Source organism: Cygnus olor, chromosome 13 (genome assembly GCF_009769625.2).
Source record: "Cygnus olor isolate bCygOlo1 chromosome 13, bCygOlo1.pri.v2, whole genome shotgun sequence".
NCBI lineage: Eukaryota > Metazoa > Chordata > Aves > Anseriformes > Anatidae > Cygnus > Cygnus olor.
The window spans coordinates 15,298,390-15,319,164 of NC_049181.1; the positions used below are offsets into that span (position 1 = coordinate 15,298,390).

General features: G+C 53.8%; 1 protein-coding gene across 3 annotated transcripts in view; it reads right to left on the minus strand.

The window, feature by feature from the left end:
- MID2 (midline 2) overlaps nucleotides 1-20,775 on the minus strand; it is a 73,764-nt gene that overhangs the window by 48,719 nt on the left and 4,270 nt on the right. Inside the window, exons 1-2 of one of the 3 annotated variants that reach the window (XM_040572350.1) lie at nucleotides 17,369-17,389; nucleotides 11,022-11,743 (exon numbers count right to left, since the gene is read on the minus strand). In XM_040572350.1, the coding sequence (XP_040428284.1) occupies nucleotides 11,022-11,687 (666 nt within the window). In that variant the 5' untranslated portion in view covers nucleotides 11,688-11,743; nucleotides 17,369-17,389. Of the gene's footprint in view, nucleotides 1-11,021; nucleotides 11,744-14,395; nucleotides 14,629-17,368; nucleotides 17,390-20,775 lie in introns of those variants that run through there. The other 2 variants (XM_040572347.1, XM_040572349.1) reach the window with 2 other exon arrangements.

Genomic DNA, 20,775 nt, shown 5'->3' on the forward strand with positions numbered 1-20,775 from the left:
AATCCAGACCCCCATGTCGGGAGCAGAGAAGCCATGACAGGAGAGGGAGCAGCACAGCGATTCACAGCTCACGCTTCATGCTCCAAACCGCCTGTCTTTCACAGCAGCAAAGACCTTACAGCTAATTTCCTCAGCGAACGCTTGTCAGATCAAAGCGCAGCAAGAGGAAAAAGCTGAGCCAGCCGCTGCTTCGTGAGAACCGATTTAAGCTGCTCAAATGGCTCTTGCTCATATCTTGCACAGCTGCTTTTCAGGTAGGCTGCAAGCGGTGGAGAGGCACTGGCCAGAAGAACAGCCCCGCACGCACGGAAACCCTGCGCTGCCTCCTCCAGCCAACACAGGGCAGATGCTCAGCAAATGGGTCAAGTGGCTTTTATGATTTTATTTTTTTTTTCACGATAGAGCTTCAGCTGAGACCTGTGAGCTTCACGTGCAAAGGGACGGATGGTGCTGGGATGATCTAACAAGCTCCAGAGCCAGGTGTCCCAGCGAGCAGATCGCTTTCTGCAACCTTTGCAGCAGGTCGTGGTCTCAGTGACGGATGCGCCAGCAGCACCAGCAAAGCACGGGAGGAGGGCACTGCCTGAGGTGCGAGTTCAAGCAGCCAAGCCAACGGGGCTTGAGGAGCCTCTTCTCTGCCACCAGAGCGTGCCCATGGCCCAGCAGCTGCCACCCACCATGGCCACATCACCTCGCCCGAGGACACCCAGGAGAATGGCAAAAACCACGATGCCTCTACTACCTCCCAGCTATGCCCCCCGCACCCCACGGATGTGTAAATAACCTGCAGCGTTTGTCCTCGCCTCAGAACGAAGTCGGTAGCTCAGGCTGCAAACAGAATTCCCAACACAGGCACCTCTCCATCCAAGCCTCTTTCCCCGTGACACCTGAGCATCTCTCTGTTTTCCAACCCACTTAGCTTCCCATGGAGGAACCAAGTATATGAAGTTTCTGGTAAAAGAGATTTTTTTCAGAAGCGAGGTGTGGCTTAAAAGAAAACTGAGGGCTTTAACTGAGTTATTAGTCTCATAAAACGCTAGCACTCCCGGTACACCACTACAGGGCTTATGGCTTTGCAGGATCCTCACCCTGTTTTATGCCCACAGATGCTGATGAGAAGGTCCACCTTTAAACTTGCACACCCAATAAACCCACAAGCCCCCATCCAACGTTAATACAAATGGTTCCACACACCAGTTATCTGGGAAGAACACCACTTTCAGCAGTATTGAAGTACTTAGGGTAAGTTATTTTGAGATAAGCCTTTACAGACACACGATAGAAAGAGCTTTCCTCGTTGTTAAACCCCATGCTGCAGACACCCTTTGCCCTGCTACTCTGAAACAATGCTCATGAAAATGTCTCCTTCACAGGGCCGGGAGAGCTTTGGGCAGGACATAATTCATTCCTTGGGAGGCCAACAAAGGGGCATTTTTCAAGGCTTTTAAATTATAGTCTGGATTTTTACAGCTCACGCCACCACAAACGTCAGGCAATCACCAGGATGCGGAGCTGCAGCGGAAGCATCTCTTTCACCCCCTGACCTTTATTTCCAAACCATCACCATTTTATGTGTATAAAAAAAAAAAGCCCGAACAGCACACATAGAAGGACAACCCGTGCACGTTTTCTCTTGGACCTCTTCTGACACCAGATGTTTGGTTCCCAAAAGCCCCCTTAGAGGAGCACGGAAGGAATCCGGATTTATTACTTTGGCACATCCTGCACGACACACGCCTTTTTGCACATTATTTCCTGAGCTTATCCTGTAAATCAGTGATGCCCATATGAGTGGAGGGGGCTCCAGCAGGCTGCATATCAGGCCATTTTTTAAAACTGAAATGCCAAATCTGGGCCCCTGAGGAGCAGATTTGCTTCAGAAGCCACGGAGCACCGTGTGCCGCACCACCACCACGCGGGACGGTCGCGCAACCTTGTCCCACGGCCAGTTGGCTACCAAAGCAAGCAAGCTGCATCAGAAAATCCAGGCTTCCTTTGAGCACTGCGTTCTCTGCCCCCGAAGGGAGGGGTGCTGGCGCGTGGAGGACGGATGGGAGGCCCGGCCAGGCGCTTTTCAGGCTGAAGCACTGAAAAGGCTCCTGGAGGCTCCATCCAAGGGAGATGGGCTGCCAGCACTGCTCGCGCACCTCGCCCTCCTCCAGCTGCGCTTGGAAAGGGCTGCACTTGGGATGCAGACAATTCATCTGACAGCTTTCCCAGGTGGAAAAGTCATTTAATGCTCAAAGAGTCCCATGGCCACCCATGGGACAGGAGCGTGCGCCAGCCTCGCCTGCTCGTGTCACCTCGCTGCAGGAGCCCCAGGTCCTGCAGGCTGGTGGGACACAGGTGGCAGCACTAGATATCCCTCCAGGAGTGTTTTTTGGGCTGGAATCCACCCCAAAGAAAAGGAATTCAACAGGTAGGAGCAGAAGAGAGACTCAATCCGTACCTTAGAGAGAGGGCTGACGAGAAACCTCTCTGCTTGTCACGCCTGAGACTCACTTTGCTCCCAGCACTGACCACCATGCCAGCCCAGTGCCATCACTCACCCCGTGGCGGTGCTGTCAGCTCCTGACACAGAAGATGCATGCTTATGTTACACCACAGCATCATCCGGGCAGGACATCCTGTAAGGACGGGGCTCTCCAAACACTACGGACGTTTGGACTGGCCCACGAGGAGCTCAGCAGAACAAGAGAGGTGCAAGGACTTGTGCATCTGGAAGCCATACCTGCTTATGAAGACCAAAACAAGGTGGGTCAAGAAGTGCAAAGCAGGAACCAGTGCCCTCCAGGGACCTGTTGTGGAAGAACAGAGCAGGAACCCTGAAGATCTCCTGCCTCATGGTCTCATGGTCCCAAGATCCTTTTCCAGCCCCAACACAGAAGGATTTCTATCAGCACGCACTCTGCTGTTGTACATTCATTTCTACAAAAGGGCACGTTAAACACACACTGATTGGATATTGAAATTAGATATATTTTTTCAAAGCATGTCAGCCATCATGGTAAAATTACTTAATAACACCTGTAAGCCTATTTAAGGGTTTAATGTGATGATAATAGCATATTCAGCATCTTAGAGCATGACTTCAAGCCTGCTAAGAAATTCATACGCCGCTCGCCCAAGCGCACACAACCAATTCTCCAAATTACTTAAAGACACCGAGCATTCCCAGGACGTGATTTCCAAGCAAGCGTACGCACTGCAAATAGCTGAGCGCAGCCCTAACGAGAGCCTGCGCCTTCCCTATCGCACGCTGCGCGTAATTAACCGAGCCACGCTAATTCATGCTCTGAATATTCATTATAACCCCGTAACGCCACACATCCTGAATATTAAGCAACATCCGCTCAGGGCAGGACTATCAGAAAGAGGGATCACCCCCCGTGACAGATTTGAGGCCGTGGAGCTGAGGGTGCACCAGGGAGGATGCAGGGACCCTGGGAGACGCGAACCGCAGCATGAGGCTGCCAAAAATGCCGGCCAGGGCTTGGGGGAAGGCATGGGAATGTGACAGACCACAGGGCATTGCCAGTGTGAGCTCTAGTTAGTATGTGAGATTAAAGCACGAAGCAAAGAGTGGAGAAGCTGGAGTAAAATCTCTGAAAAAAAGAGGAAAAAAGGGTAGAGGCAGCGCGAGCTTGCTGGCAGCAGGAGCACTGCAAAATAGCTGAGAATAAATGGCCTCAGACACTGTCCCACCTTTGGGCAAGGCTCAGAGCTGCCAGGAGCAAAACCAGCTCACAGAAACCCGAGGCAACCCCACACCGGTAAACACCTTCTATGGGAGGTGGGATTACACTAAAATTTTCATTTTTCAAAGAAAACCTATTCATGCAGAACTGAAGCAGCGGAAGTTCAGCTCCACGCCCTTACAGCCATCATCAGACAGAAGCCTTGAAAAGATAACAGCTTGCAATTGTTTCAGGAAACAAAAGTGCCTGTTCCAGGGAGGAAAACGCCTGCAAGCCCCTGAGTCTTCCCTGAAATAGTTCCTATTTCAGGGAGCCAGCGGCAGGGTGGGGAGAGAAGAAGCAGGGCTAAACAGAAATTTAGAAACTGCAAAACACAAATGTGAAGCCTCCAAAGAGACATTACAGAAAACTATAGCATGAAAGCATCTGTATTGTTAACAAATCTGTTGACAGAGAAGAAAATATATCTGTTAAATCACATGACAAGGAACGCATGCAACAAAGATTAGGGCTGATGGGAACGTCAATTGTCTTGAAAAACTACAGGGCCGTAGCTCAAGGACTGGCACAGACTTGTTTCAGCTGGGAAAAAAGTATTATGTATTAGAGATTATTCCCCCGTCCAGAAATAGAAAATTCAACTGCTAAACCTGTCATCTCTCGCATAAGCCTGTTTGATGGGCACCACGCCACCACCCCAGCTGCAGGAGAAGCCAGCAGCGAAAGCCAAGGCTGGACTTTGCACGTGCCTAAGACCCATGTTTTTTCTTTTTTTTTTTTTTTTTTTTTTTTCCCAGTTTGACCACATTATTCCAGGCCCAGAGCAACATGATGGAGCTGCGCAAAACAGCACCAGGAGCGAAGCCCACAGGGAGGGACAGCCCACGGGGTGACACCCCCAGAAGCCACCTATGCACCCGCTGGCCCTGGGCCACCACGACACCGCTCACCTAATGTTTTGCTGATCCTTTTCATGCCTCTCCTCCTGCAGCCCAGGGAAAGGTCCCCTCTCAAGGAAAGTGAGACCCAGAGACTTATTTCTGTTCTTTATGTACGGACGCTCTCCAAACACCAAAAATTTGGGGGGGTTGGGTTTTGGGGGTTTGAGCAAGAAGACATTCCCACAGAGCCATAAAACCCAAGTTCTGCCAAGTGAAAATATTGTTCAGCTGAAGGTGAAGCGTGCTCCCCGCTCCTTCGTACCAGCACAAACCTTTCCCCTCTGGGCAGGAAATCCTGCGTGTCCTGTGCCCCCCAGCCCATGCACGGGGCACGAGTGGTGCTTTCCCACAAATTATTCCCACCTAACTAATTGCCATCTAGGAGTCGATCACCACGAGGCAGGAAGTTAAGCAGGAATTTAATACCTAACGAACCGGAGCGGCCACAGTCATACAATTTAACGCGCTCATAAATTTCTCGTTTCTAATTTACCAGCGCAACGGCTTCTGCCAAAAAACCTCCCTGTCCTCCTTCAGTAACTTGGAAGGGTTTTCGCCTCTGCTTAGCACCGCAACCCGTGCTCTGCTTGAACTGGAAACGATGCTCTCCAAGCCTCCTCTGATGACTGCCTATGCCGGTGCCTTGCCAGCAGCCCAGAGGGCAGCGCTAATTAAAATTAAGGCAAAGCACCGTGGCAAGCACTACTTACGTGGAGAACAGGGGACAGCACCAGGAGGTTCGTGGTGTTCCCACAAGTGAGGTTTGCTCCAAGCTACCCCTGCCCTCACCCTCGCATCCAAGTGCACACACGATCCACGCAGGCTCAGTATTGAGCCTTTTTTGCGTTGCAGGTGGCAAAAGGGCCCTTTGCTGAAGCAGCCCCTTTTGCCTATTCCTTGTGCTTTCAGAGGCACATCTGAGGCATTGCTGCTGCAGCACTGGAAGCTCTCGGAGGCCTCAGGCTGGGGAGAAGCTGAGATGAGGCAGGATGAGACGATGCAGGACTCCTCACTGCCCAAGGCTGATGCGGCAGGTAAACAAGTTAGCATCCAACCACTTTCTGAAAGCAATGCTTTTTTTTTTTTTTTTCCTGGGGACTTTAAGAGAAGAAGGCAACACTCATTATTTAAAAATAACTCCATCCGATTACCGTCTTGCTTCTTCCACAGCTCTGGCCTGCCATCCTGCAGGATGCCAAGGCAGGTCAATCCTCTAGCTGCTCCCAGCCTCAGAGCTGCTTAGGTCCTGGCGGCTGGGGAGACCGCAGCAACCTGATTTGGCTGGAAGTGAACACAGTCCTGGAAAAAGCAGGAGATTGATCTAACCAACGCAGTTTTCCAGGCCTGCTATCTCAGGACCTGTAATTGCTTATTTAAACATAAATTAACTAAAAAATCCAAACTCTGCCCAAAAAGCTGATGGCTGGGAAAGAAAACCAAGGAGCTCAGTGCTCAGGGCTGATTCAAGGTCCTGGCAACCGACAAAGGATCAGTAACGAAACAGCGACCAACACTTGCATTCTCTGCACTGATGGAAAATTTAAATTGGGAGCTACATCAGACACCAGAGCGTGTATTGATCCCTTTCCCACTGCAGTGTAAAGAAGCCAGGAAAATTTTGTATTTCCATATGATCCATGCTCCACAGGTAAGCGTGTGCCTGCAGCACGCATCAAGTGTGTGTTTTTGGCAAATCCAAGCAAAACTGTGCTGGCAGCCTGGGATGGACGGAACGGGAAGGTGATGATGGTTTGCTCGGGAGCCTCATCCACCCGCATCACCCCACGCCAGGCCAGCTCGGAAGCAAGGCTTTGCATCTCCTTCTCTAAGCAGGTCTTGGGCAGACGCAGACCCAAAAAAGATCTGCTTCAGGGGAAGGAGCTCATCGCTGCCACACAGCCAGAGGTTTGGGTTTCCCTTTGTTTGCTGGTAGCAGCCCCCCACCTTCTGTGTAGGAGTCGCAGCAATCACAACGTTAACCCTCGCTCTCAGCCAGCTCCTTTCTGCACGTGGGAAAACGAAAAAAATAAAAGCCAACCATAGGTATATAAATGTATAAAATTCAGTTTAGCCCCGTGGCAGTACAGTAAATTATAAATTAAACAGCGATCTTGGTGACTCACACAGCGCAAGTGAGAACACGTTCCCTGGTCCCGAGGCGAAGAAGTCCTACATTGCAGCACCAAGGAAGGTTTCTTCCCCACCGCTCTCTGAAGAGCCTTGGAATAACTATCAGCTTTCTGCATACAATTTGTCTAGCACGGGGGTTTGTTTATTATTTTTTAAACTTCATCACACTGACACTAACCCACTGGAAGCAGTGCATCTGTCTGAAGCACAACAGGAGATGGGATTATTCTCCTCCTTTAGCAGAGAGCAGATATGAAAGTGTTACTCTATATATATATATATATAATTTTTTTTTTGCTGTTCCCAGTGTGTCAGTCAATGGAAACCTCAGCAACGGCCCTTAGCTGGTTCCCGCAAAGGGAACAGATCAGATACAGAAGCAAAGCAGCGAATAATTTACGGCAAAATCCTTTTTCTGAAACTCTTTCTGCTGCAGAGCTGTCCGGAGCTCACAAGCCAAATCCTTTTTCGCTGCGACCTCTCTCGCTGCGCTGCGGTGACCCCGCGCCCGGCCCCGGCTGGGTGGCAGCCAGCGCACGGGACAGGGCAGCACAACGCGGAGATGACTGTAATTACGGGCTTCGAGGCATCTCAATTTATAATTGGCGGAGATTTTTTTTACTCAACTGATAACGTGCTGCTGTCCTAGGCGTTTGCTTTATCTAGGTCAAGCCAGTTGCTTTGCGCTTAATCTACACCCATTTTTAATTTGATTTTTAATGCTGATTTTTCAGCCAGTGAGACAAAGTGATGGACACCTTTACATTCAGCATCCCACCCCTTCCTGAATGCGCAGAGAGGGGAAAACAAGCATCGAGCCCCTGCATTTTGACTACTTGTAGCCAAGCTGGTGCACCTGGAGCACCACAGGCATGCGCTGCCTCCTGGGTCCGGGCAGCAGAGGCAGCTCCGTAAAGGGAGCTGCAAGAGGAGAAAGGACAGGGAGATGCCTTCAAGAACCTGCGGAGCAAGAACTATACCTAAAAGCAACATGCCTTGTGCAGGCAGAGTGGTATAAACAAGTGGAGTTAAAGATGCAAGGAACAAAAAACCTGACCTGGCAATGTTGTAAACAATGCAGCAGTTGCAGGCTTGGGGCAGGGAGCAGCCTGGGCACCAGTGCTCAGCATCTGCCCCAGCACCAACCAACAACCCCAACAGCAGCAAAGGTCCCTGCTCTCCCAGGTAGCACTCAGAACTGAAACACTTCAGGATTTAACAACAACAACAAAAAGTACAGTTTTCAGGCAGTTAGCTCTTCTAAACAAGGAAAAAAAAATCCCCAACCAAAGCTTTTTTGTGGAAAGCAGTCCTTTTGACAGAATAATTTGCTCCAATTTTCCTTTTTTTTTTTTTTTTTTTTAATCTGAAAGGTGTTTCCAGCTAGCTCGAGCACTGTGATCGAAGCCAGAAAACAAGAGCAATCGCTTGCTGTTCAATGCCCAAGAGCTCCACGGATGCTCGAGAGCAGCCTGGCTTCAGTGCTCACTGACGGACAGCTCACAAGAGCAAGGAGGGGGCAAAGCGACAGGGTCAGGTGAGCAGAGAGCAGCCAGCAAGGATTCCCAGTATTTCCAGAAAGAGCAACGGACTCAACCACGGTGAAAAGTATAGACTGAGGATGTACAAAGATGAGGACAAAATACAGCTGCAAATATTGACTCTGATTTTAAAGCTTGCTGGCACGCTCACTATTGATCCCGTGCTGCTCCTGCACCGTAGGTAGAGCATCAGGAGAAAAGGCATCAGAAAAAAAGCACAACTCTGCCAAACCAGGCACTACAGACTGATAACCACGTAGTAGTTGTGCCTCGCAAACCAGATCCCTGCAGAAATTAAATAGCAACAGATGCAAAAAGAGGCAAAAGAAGTTTCCACTGCGCATCATTTAGTTACAAAATGAACCATCCCCAGTGTGCCAGTGCATTTAAAGACATGTGGAAGCACTGGTCAATGTGGTTTGATTTTCTGTGCTTTGCAGCTTATTACATTAAGAGATTTAAGACCACAGCCAAGGATGCAGCTTGGACAAGGCATCTCTTCCTGTGCAGACGAAGGCTGTGCAGCTAATTTTGCATTCTCACAAGCAGCAAAATGTTCATCCCTCTTAGTTCGGCTCAGCAGGCAGAGATGCAGCTTTGCATTTCAAAATTTCATTTATTTGCTTTATGCCTCACATTTCAAGAAATGGACCAGCTATTTGCAGCACTGCATTCATGAGGGAAACTTTCTGCTGGGGAAGTGTTATCCTGGAGTCATCCTGCCCCGGGTGCTCATCCAGAGCAGGGGGATGCTCACACCCCACATCCAACCCCAGTGGGCCTCCAGTCCTCACCAAGGGCAATCCCCACCCACTAAAGGGCATGCAAGAGGAAGAGGGAGGCTGACTGCAGGGGAGAAGAAGGACAACAAGGCATCTTCCCCCAAAAAACAGCTCCTCCACGTCAGGGAACGAGGCAGCTGCTGCTCCCACCAGCATCGCAGCCATGCTCTTGGCAGTGCCCGAAGGGCGAGCTGTGCAGGACAAGCAGCACAGGAGGAGTGTTCATAGCAGAGAGAGCAGAGGAGAGCTTCCCTCCTTGTCCAAAACCACTTAAGGCTGTTATTTACATGGAAAAAAAAAAAAAGATGTCTTGGCAACCTGTAAAAGCTTGGCTTTTTGGCAACCTGCAAAAGCTTGGCTGGTTGAAGAAGCAATTTGTTGTCGGGGGTTTTGTCTTCAGATGAGCTTGCCTGGCTAGCTGACATGGGGGGAAATATTAAAAGGGTTTAATTTCTGTCCCCAAGTCTCACTGCATACAAACATACATGGTCCTTTCTTTCTAGGGTTTCCAACTCGCTAATTGAGACGTTTCCTCATGGAAAAAGAATGTTCTGACCCGAGGAGCGCTCTGCTGGCGCTGCATCGCGAGCGGGGGAAGCCCCAGTGAGGCACAACACGAAGACAGGACGGGCACACCGGCAAGCACCACGCTGCATTGCTGGGCGAGTCGCGTTGGGTTTGGGAGCTGCGAGGAAAGGGCAGGTGGAAAACCAGCCGGGAAACAGCTCAGGGTAAACTCAACATCTAGAAAGACTGATGGCTGGAGAGAAATCTTTTTTCTTTTCTTTTTAAAACAATCCAGCCTGCACACAAGAAGTCTTCTCAATTTTTGCTAGTGATAGAACTATTTCTTCTGCCCTCAGAAAACACAAGAGCAGAGAAATTGATTTTGTCTAAAAGCATTAACAAGACAAAGAGCCAAGAAAAGCACTTTTGTGTCAGAACAAGCCCAGAAAATTCAGGGAGAAAGGACCAAGGAAGAAGGTGGAAAGACATAAGGGCTGCAATGGGAACGTGACTGCAGTCACAGTTACAGCCTCGCCAGCGTGACCTCTAACTGGACCAGCTCTATTCTTTTTATTATTAAAAAAAAAAAAAGAATTAAAACCATTTTGCAGACTCATGTGGAATGCACTGGGGACAGAGAGGGATTTCTAACTTTATATAGGTCAAACATCATCCACGTGGGTTCACATGTTATTCGGCACTAGCACAGCCACTGCATAAAAATTAATCTTCAAAGCACCCCAGAGGGCTCCCTGGAAGTTTGCTCTCTCCAACCTGAGGAGCAGCAGAGCAAGAATTCACTTTGGATCGATACGTGGCACAGGCTCGAGGTAAGGGGGCTGGAAAACAATTGCTCATTTCTGCAGCTCGAGGGATACGAGGATGGAGAATGCCGACTGCGGCAGAGCAGAGGCTCCCACCATGGAGAACCATGGTGGCACGGCCGGGACACCTTGCTGGAGGTGGCACTGGCCAAAAGCCAGAGGTCCCACAGGACAGAGGAGGAGGTTAGGGCGTACGGGCAGGAGAGGGAAGCTCCATCCCTGCGTCCCAGAGCCTTCTCTCTCGCAGTGCGGAGGACTGGGGAAGCCGTACCAAGGAGGACACGGAGGCGGTGCCCGCAGCGCTTCCTGCAGCACCAGTTTGCAGGCAGGGGAGGTTCACGAACAGCAGGAGGCTCCCCACGCGCTGTGGTCCCCAGGCCTTGAGCATGCTGGAAGGAGGGCAACCTGCCAGGAGCCCGGGCCCAAGGAAATGCCCAAGGGCCTGGATGAGTGCATGGACCCCATCCTCCAGCCCACAGCCCTGCTTGGCTTAAAAGACATGCTGCCAGAGCACCCCGCAGCCAGCACTGGTCCCCCCACACGAAGCTCTCTGGCTCCCAGCGGTGCGCCCCGGCCCAGGGATGCCCTCGGCGCTTACCTTGAGCTTCTCAAAGCGATCGCTGAGGGATGCCACTTGGTGGTCCCGGTGGCGGCCCACCAGTTTACATAAGGCACAGATGAGCTGGTCGTCAGCCACACAGTACATGTTCACCTTCTCGTTCTCGTGCTCCAGGCAGGTGAGTCCTCGGAAGTGCGCGTCGGGCACGGGCTCCACCAGGCGGTGGCTGGTGAAGGGCTTCTTGTTGGGGTGGGTGGCCCGCAGGCAGCGGTCGCAGTAGGACACCTCGCAGGTGATGCACGTCTTGACAGCGTCCCGCGGCGGGTCCTGCTCGCAGAACTGGCAGGCGATCCTCTCGCCGGCCACGGACATGGTAGGGCTGTTGCGGTACGTCCTCTCGCGGCGGCTCTCGCTGGGGGAGTTGGGGCCGCTCAGCGACGCCTTCTGGAAGCGGTCGATGATGTTCTGCAGCGTCACATTCCTCTTGAGGCCCTCCAGGCCCCGGTGGTTGAGGGAGATGACATAGCGGCAGGTGGGGCACTGGAAGGCGGTGATGGGCTCAATGGACTCGCTGGAGGAGCAGCTGGACACCAGGATGCGGTGGGCGCAGCTGAAGCAGAGGCTGTGGGCGCAGGGCAGCAGGAGAGGGTCTTCGAATAACTCCAGGCAGATTGGGCAGGTCAATTCGGACTCCAGTGTTTCCATCTTTAGTTAAAACGATCCCGATCCAGCGTCAAAATCTCAGGAAGCTGGTCTGTGACCTGGCAGGGAGGAGAGCAAAGAGGCGTGGTGTGAGACAGCAGCTACGCGAGCTGGGGCAGCAAAGCTGGGCAGCTCCTTCCCTCCGGTGACAGGCACACGGGGAGGTCGGAAACCCCCAACTCATTGCACCCCTTGGCTCTTTGCACCCTGATGCAGCTCCTACAGCCTGACCGGGCTCGTGTGTCCCACCATGTCCAGACCCCAACTGCATCTGGGAACTCTGCAGGACAATAGCTGTGCTGGGAGGGGACGGAGGGGCAGCAGCAAGCTCCTCTCTGCCACCTTCCACCCCAGCCTGGGAAGACGACGGGGACAGCAAGGCTGAGAGAAAACATGGGAGAAACCACACAATTTCATGCTGCTTCTAGCGAGTGCTGCCAAAGAGAGGAACTGGAGGCCGTGCTGGTTTCCAACATCTAAGGGCTCTGTGAGGGCAAAACCAAACCTCTGAACAACCCCTCTGGTGTCTGCACTGTCCCTGCTCTTTTTGGGGAAGGGGAAGAGGTGAATAATGTCCAGGAAATTCTGAGCAAAGCGGGTCAGGAGGTCTAGCACACCGTCCTGCTCCCAGATTTCCCCTGGCCGCCTGCTTTTAGGAGAGAGGAAGGAAGACAAGCCAAATTACAAGCTGTACGCTCCCAGACCTCAGCTGTCCTCTAGTGCAAACCAGGGATGCCCAAATCAGCTCCAGCTGGGGAAAACAAGCTCAAGGCTTGAAATGTGCTCCTTTCAAGCACCTAAAGCCACTGCCAATACACAGGACAACGAGCAGCTCTGGATTCAAAAAGCACCAAGTCCCTTCCACAGCTGCCTCTCCACCCAGGAGGGAGCGAGCCAGCAGCAGCGCACCGCACACCCGTCCCCGAAATGCAAGCTTGCACGTGGAAGGGAACGACAGCCTGACAGCTAACAAGAAAAACCGCACGCTTTCCCCCCAGCTCCGCCGCAGCCGCATGCAGTAGCAAAGACTAATTAGCAAGGAGGGGCACGGCGGTGGGCTTCCTCCGGGTCTGCTCTGCGTTAGAGGCGAGCGGCCCGTGCCTCTGGTGAAACTGCAATTAATTAGCCGGCCCCGCTGCTTCCCCGCGGTGCAGGAACACGCTCGAGGAGCCCGCTCGCTGCTCAAAATTAGCATGCGAGTGCTCCGGGTTGACACCAGCCCGGAAACGTCTTCTGCAAATGAGAGGCAGCGTTTAATTAGGTGGGAAGTGGCAGGGGGAGCAGGTGCTGCGGCTGCTGGGGGATGCTCTGCAGCGGAAAATGCAAACTGCAGCCGAGGATGCATGGAAGGGGCAGGCCGGCTGGGGGATTTCTGGCCAAAATTTGTGGCGAGGGTGCCTCTGGTGAGTGGGACACCTCTGAGGGAGATTGCCCGTGGGATGTCAGGATGTCTCTCCAGCTGCAGGCTTTTGATTTTCAATTAAAACAAGAAGCCAACAAGAAACCACACAGGAGAAAATGCATGCTCTCAGCCTGCCTTGATCCGGCCACCCTGGCTTCTTCAGAGCTCTCCTTCCCTCTGCACACCTCTGTCCCACCTCTAAGAGCTCAAAGATCCCAAATTCAAGCTGCAGTCCCACCACAACTCATCAACGTACATGGCATCTCCCACCTTGCTGCACCAGGTGTTGGTGCATTGCTCCCCAACAACTCTGCCTGTCCCGGGCTGCTCCGAGAGCTCACAACCTTAGCAAGGCCTGCCCAAATGCGTGCTCACCGACATCGGGACGTTACAATCCACCTTGGAGTCAGGGTTTGTCCCTTGCTTTGCTGGGACACTCCAGGCTAAGCACAGCATCCTCACTGATGAGCTACCAAAAATACGTTAAAAAAAAAAAAAGTTTAAACAGCTCTTTGCTTTGTTCCTGGTGGCTATTCTTATGTTAATCTTGTTTTCCTCAACAGGACAACATCCTTTAGATCTGTGATATCTGGAAGGAGCCCCACAAACCGGGCTGTGCGACACAGACCGGGGAGCTCTCGGGGAGATGCACCTGGGCGAGTCGGGCGGCGCTGCCTTCAAAGCCTTTCATGCCTCTCACTTTGATGTTCACTTTGATGTCCGGGACCAACGTGGCACAAGGAATAGCTGATTAGATTTAAAGCTGCTTTGTTTACAGTAATTAACTCCCTAAATAAATTTTAAAGACCCATAGAAGTTAACATGGTTTACAAACAGCCCCACGTCATGCGTGCCCGAGGGTCAGCCGGCCCCCGAGGACAAGGCGGACACCACGCGTTTCTCCCGTGGTGTGACACGGCTGGGTTGGCAGCGTCCTCCTAGCTCATGTCACTGTGTCACACATCCCCATGTGCCCAGCCCGGCTTGTGGCAGCCCCTCAAACCCGTGCCCTGGCGCAGAGCGGCACGAGACCCGCAGACACGTGGGGTATCAGCAAATGGCATTCAGGAGGGCCCGACGCAAAGGTGCCCCGCATCGCCTCTCAGAAGGTATCATTTACAGCCTCGGGGTCAAGCCCAAGTCCCATCTGAAGCTCACAGGTGCTCCGTTAGCAACACAGACGAGGATGTGCTGGAGAGAAGTGGCCAGAGGAGGCAGCGCTCACATCGCCCCACCCGGGGTGGGAATCCCCCCGTATGCCTCCTGCAGACACATTCATGCGCCCCAAATCCACCCTCATCCCTCTGACCGTGTCTGGACAGCCCTGAGTCCCCTTGGCTCCTTCTGCCCATGCCTTTCCCTTGATCCTCGGTGTAAGAAAGCTCTTGCACGTCCATGCTGTGCTATCCCTGGGCTATGGGTACCAAAACCAAACCGCCCTTCCTCTCCGGACCTGCTTTCCAGTGCTCACAGTCTGGGGAAGCACAGGCTCCTCAGGCTGAGATTTTCTACACCAAGCTTTTCTTTTTTTCTCCTCCCCCAAGGAAAACTTCAGCCAGAATTGCTCAGCTGCTTCCAAGAACAAGCCTTAGAAAATACGCTATGCTGTTCCACCCTTACGTAAAAAATAAATAAATAAATAAATATGGCAACCCTTTCCTTAATTGGCTCCGTGACAGCAGGATATAAAATCTGGGCAGCAGTTGTCTTTGCGCTTTTTGTTGTCCTCGGGAAAACGAGCTGGGAATTGGACCACAGTTCAGCCTCAGGAAGAATAAAAATCCCCATCCAGCACCGTGGCCGCATCCAATCTGGGGGGCAGTGGATGCAGATGGGGGGCATGGGGAGCCCCTTCGCTCCCCCAGCCCGGCAAGCAGCAGCCTTTCCTGTGCGCTCCCCGAAATTTGCCTTGGGACAGCTCTGCCCCCAGAGAAACAGGGCTCCTGCCAGTAAAAACAGCCAATCACCGTGTAATTAGCGACAGCTTCCTAACGAAGATACTCAAAGCAGAGAGAGAGGGGGAGGCAATCAGGCTCATCCAGGCAATTTGCACCTAGCGTTACCTAATTTTTACGTGCTTGGTTTGCAGCCTTGGGAAGGCAGCGTGCGCGCATTTACCACGAAATTTCCAGCTCAAGCAGCGAGGGCAGCGCGTGCCTCACTGCTGGGTCCTCCTTGCAGCCGATCTGCCAGCATCGAGCAGGATCCGGCCCTTCCTCCCACAGCTCCTGCCTCAGCTGCTTCCTCAATAGCTTAGTTCATCTCCCAACTGCTCTCCCCAATCACTTTATTGCAATACTGAAGGAAGGAAAAAAAAAAAAGAAAGGAAAAAACAACTGAATTTCCTGTGTAAAAGTCATGCTTTGTTGTCCTTAATCCGTCACACTGAAGCACAGGCATTTCCACATGAGCTTTAATTATTTTCTCAGCCAATTTTCTCGGTGCTAAAATAAAGCTCACTGGTCTGTAATTCCCACAGTTGTCCTTGTACCTCCCTAAATTAAAGACGGAGCAGAAGAGGCTGCACTCCCGAGCAGCACTTGCTTTTAACAAGAGATTACTTTCTGCTGGCAGTTTAGCCGCTTCATTGTTGAGTTCCTCCCAACGAGCTGGCTGGAGCCCACCAGGTGCCAGTGATTTGTTGCTCTTTAATTTCTCCAGTTGCACGCTGCTTTAATTCCCCTGGGGAGTTTTGTCTTCATCTCTGCCTCCGTCATCCTGACTGATGAAACAGATCCGCTCGCATCACAGCATCCTCCTCCCGAGCTTCTCCCACCAGCCTCTGGTGAGGCCAGGGCTGGGACAGGCTCTGTCCCCTCCAGCAGCCTCCACCACTCCTTGTGGTTGTTTTCCTTTGCTCCCCCATCCTAAAACCGGGGGCTTTCCCAACGTGCAAACTCTACACAAGACTTGGTGACAGAGAGGAAGGCCCAGCCCCGTTAGCATCACCGGTCCGGCACGTCCTGCTGCGCATCGCTCCCAACCTCCTCGCGCCGCCTCCCAGGCTGCCCCCTTTGGGGTTTTCCCCCTTTTCTCTCTTTCCTGCCCCATAACATGCCTCCATTTGTCAGGCAGCTCCATGAGCCTCCATACCCGTCACCTCTAGGGATTTCTGTAGCTCCCATAGGCACGAAGAAGCCCTCACCCCACCAGGCTCCCCCCTGTACTCCCCGCAGCACACTCCGCCATCCTTCCTGTCATTTCATCCTCGGCGTTTCCCATTATTTTACACACCTAGTGACACTTCTGCGGCTTTGCGCACATCGATCGGCCCAGCCAGCCGTGCTGGTGATGGGATGAGCTCGTTCCACCTGCAGCCGCCCGGAGGGGAGCGCAGAAGCCATCCTCCTGCTGGAACACAGGACACGGGGAGGGCTCCGTGCCCAGCCCTCAGCTGCTAACGCCGTGTTCGCCTGCCCTGCTCGGATTGCAGCGCACGGCAGGGCACGAAGGTTTTGTCGCTGTTTGAAGTAGGTCACACCGGCACAACCTGTCACCAAGGAAGCCCCCGAGCTGCGCTCCCTGCCCAGTGGCATCGGGTGCCAGCCCTGCAGCACACCAGGGGGGTTTTGGGGAGGTGCTGGAAGCATCCCAGCACACCAGCATCCACGACAGAGCTCCCCTGGTGGAGCTGAACACTTCATGGCAGCGCTCACCTCTCGGACAAGCCCAGCAGCAGCTTCGTGGAGCTCGCCCTAGGCTACCCCACAGGGCAAGGGTGCTCGGCCAAAGGGCAGAGACCTCGGTCACCTCCAGGACCTCCAAGCAGCAAACCATAGATCATCTCTTTCTCCTCTGGTTGCACCCTTCTGGTCACAGGGAAGATTTTACCCATCTCCTACAAACCCTGCCCAGCTAAGTGGCGTCTGCGAGGCACCGTGCACTGCCACCAGCCCTGCCCAGCCAGGTGACAGCCCCCAAGTGTGCACATCACCGATGGCTCCTGACAAAGCCGGCGCTTGGAGTTTGCAAGGTGCAGGGCCGGGCTGGGCTTCCTGCAGTTTGCTTCCCAGCCCCAGCAGACACGCATGCGGCGGTCCCCCCGTGGCCTGGTCGGTGCAGGAAGGTGCAGGGCATCTCTCCCCTGCCCCAGGCAGGGGGGCCCGAGGTCTCGCCACCTTCCCTCTGTCCATCACCTGTCCCGAAGCTGTTTGCTCTCCTCCCAGCCCTCGCCCGATGCCATTCCCCTTCACAGCCCAGCGCATCCAGCCGCTCTGGAAGCTAAACCCCGCTTGCTCACTCATCGTTTTAATTAAAGCTCACCCTGGTGGAAACACAGTACCCTGTTTGCAAGAAGTACACCCGCGTGGACTCCCACCGGAGGACTTTCACGGCAGCCAGCACCGGTTCTTCCAGCCCCGGGGGATGCAGGGCCAGCTCCTCGCTGCAGCACCCAGCTCGGGGTGAGCTGATGTCCCCCTCCAGCGCTGCTGCATCCCTTCCTTCTTCACCAGCCAGCCTGCAATGCAGCTCGAGCCCAGCCACGTCCCCGCAGGCAGCCAGAGGGCTCTGGCTCCACAAGGACAAGGGGAGGGCACAGCTGCAAATGCCGTGGTTTATAAAAAAACAAAACAAAACAAAAAAACAAACACAAGAGCAAGCCATGGCTTTTATCCCCAGGATGGACGCTGCATGGAGACATCCAGGGTGCGGGGGACATCCAGACATCCAGCCCTGCAAAGAGCTGCTGCAGGCACACACCCAGCCGATGCAGCACTGCGAAAGCCCCCACTAGACCAGAAGCAAGGCAGAGCAGCTCAGCAGAGCCTCAGGGCTCCTGGGTGTCCCAGAGCAGGCTCTGAAGAAGGAAGGCGATGTTTGCCGCCACGCAACGCATCTGCTCCAAGCAAACATCGCGTGGCGAGGAGCCAGCCCACACCGGTGCTCCCCAGGGGCCCTCATGCCCTGCAAACATCGAGGCTGCTACTAGAGGAACCTTAACGCTGAGGCATAATTAAGACAGATCGCATTTCGAGGAGCATTTATCAGGTTGGTTATTCTGTAGCAGCAGGCATTTTCCCCACTTTGCTTTGGAGCAGTGCCAGCCACAGAGCAGGCACGTGCAGCCCCCTCGAGCCCCCACGAGCCGCCCTGCGCTCTGCTCGACGGAGCTTCTCCTTCCAGTTCCCTGCTTTCGTGCTGTCCAATTTGCTCTGCTTTAGTTCAACAGGAGCCAGCAGCTCTCAAACATTACTCCACGAAAGGGAAGGGGGGCAGTCCTGCTCATGTGAAGCCCCCGTGGAGGGGCTTCTCCCGCCCACCCCAGCCAAGGTGCAGTGCCAGCCTCGTACGCAGGCACGGCCCTGCTGCACCCCCCAGTCCCAGAGCTGCCGACCTGCGTCGAGGCTTCCAGCACCCTCGCAGCCTGCTGAGGGCCATGGTGCATCCCCAAGGAGCCACGACACATGCCTGGGTACATGCGAGCCCCAAGCAGCTTCGCTTCAGCTCCATTTTGTGCCCAGCACACGCTCACAAAGCCACTGCTCGAAGCCTCCTGCAGACATCCCGCCCCACACAACGCCCACGGCCTCATGCGCCGCTAATTACCGGCTGCACGATCCAGCCCCAGCCAGGGCCAGGCTGCTCAGTCCAGCATCCAAACCCCAAAAACCACTGAACGCGACGCCCGGATGCAATGAGGCTGCGCTCACGACGGATGCCACGGAGTCGGGAAATTCAAAGGCTATTGTGCTGGTTTGTGTAAGTTTAAATATATCCTCGTGGGCTCCTTGGGGTTGCATTCCTGGCTAAACGGGTAAGATAAACAAGGCTTCCTGCAGGAACTGGAGACAATGGGGAATAATTAGCATTAATCCCCAATGCAGAAACAATGCAGGTAGGAGATATTTTGGGCTTTCACACCCTCCCACCCCACCGCGGTCAGGAAGAGGCACCCAGAATGGCGCAACTTAACCCAAGGGCTGGCTCACACGAGACGCAGAAGCCCAAGCGTTTGGGGCTGCCCCCGGCAGAAGACGGTGGATGCAGACGGATGCAGGTCGCTTCAGTCCTTCCCGGGCTCTGATGGGGAGGACACCGCTCAGTCCCCACCCCATCATTTCGGAGATGGGCAAATCAAGGCTTGTTTTCAAACCGCGACAGCTTCTTGGAACCTTCTGCTACACCTACCCCGTGGTAGCACTCTGTGCATGAGCCAGATTTCCAGATGCCCGTGGGGTGCACGGGCACGATGGTTTCGGTGAAAGGCTCAGCAAAGCTCTCTGACCTGCTGCCCCGAGCCCATCGCAGGCTGCATCCCACCTGCTGCCTCTGTCACCTCCACGCGTCCCCACGGCAGCTGGGGTTGGCTTGGCACATCCCCACCGCTGTCCCTTTCAGCTCTCCTTAGATGCAATTCTCTGCTTAATGACTTCAGCAATCAGATAAAAGGGATGGGGAAAAAAAAAAGACTACATACTTCATGCCAGAAAAATGCAAACGTGTCACACACGGAGGCATGGGGCCAAAAAGGCACAGCAGCCAGCACCCGAAAAAGCAACCTCTGATGACAACCAGAAGCTGGGATCCCTTTCTCCAAAGTGTAATGAAGTCAAAGACCAGCGCAACTTATTTTCCTCACTAATTACCTCCAGTTTCACACTACAGGCAGTTTTTCACAGCTGGCACACGGAAATCCCAGACCCGGAGCTTGGGCATGCGCCTGGGCTACCAGAAGCAGAAGCTGCAGCATCCTTTGCGCTTTGTGCTCCCTGTGCAAACACTCGGGGACTTGGTACCTCCTTGCAGACTTCACACACAGCTCTCCTTGATGCCAGGAGAGACAGCAGGAGGCGCAAGAATAGCCCATGCTAATCAAGAAACAGATTTCCCAGCAGGAAAGCAAGCTCGAAAGGTGAGGCAGGGGCTCTGGGAAAGCTCAGGCGTGGTCATGGGGCCAGCGGAGACCCCGGAGGGCATCACCAACCCGCCCACCGTGGAGGAAGAGGATGACGGCAGCCAGGGCTGCTCAGCCCAGAGAAGACCCCGAGATGCTCAGCACCCTCCTGCAAGACACGGCCCAGCCCGTTCCTCCTGCCTACAGGCACGCAACCGCTCCTGGCGCCGTGCAGTGAGCGTCGGAGCCGCCCGCAGCCAGGGAAAGCCTCCAAGCACAGATCGGAGCACGTTCCTGGGAGGGGGAACAGAAACAACGCGAGCAGGCAGAGGCATCGGCGGGGAGAGCCGAGGCCAGGTCGCAGCACGCCGCGGACATACCGTGATGCAAAGCGCAAGCCAGGAGACGTCGGGGTGGATTTGCTAAACAAATGCAATCGTTTTTGGCTCCTTCTCCTGCACTGCTGAAGCTCGTGACCGTGCCAGTGGAGTTTGGGAGCTGGGTGGGATCCGTGCTGCAGAACGCGCCGCTGGAGGAACTCAAGTGCCAGCTTTGAGAAGGTATCAGGCGCTTTAAGAGAAATAAATGCCTTCATGCAGCCCGAGCAACACAGTTGGGCAGCGACTCAGAGCTGTCCTGTCCTGGTGGCTGGAGCATCCTGCAGACACCCGAGTGGCAAAGGCCAGCGTCTTGGCCACCCTCCCACAGATGCACTCTTGACTCTGTGAACATTTTCCATTTGGAGGACTTCCATCACACCACCAGTTTGACACCAGCGTGTCTCTCAGCCCGGCTCCACCCAGCACCGCACACTGCTCACCGTGGCACGGCTCCGTCATTTGAAGTGTCCAGGC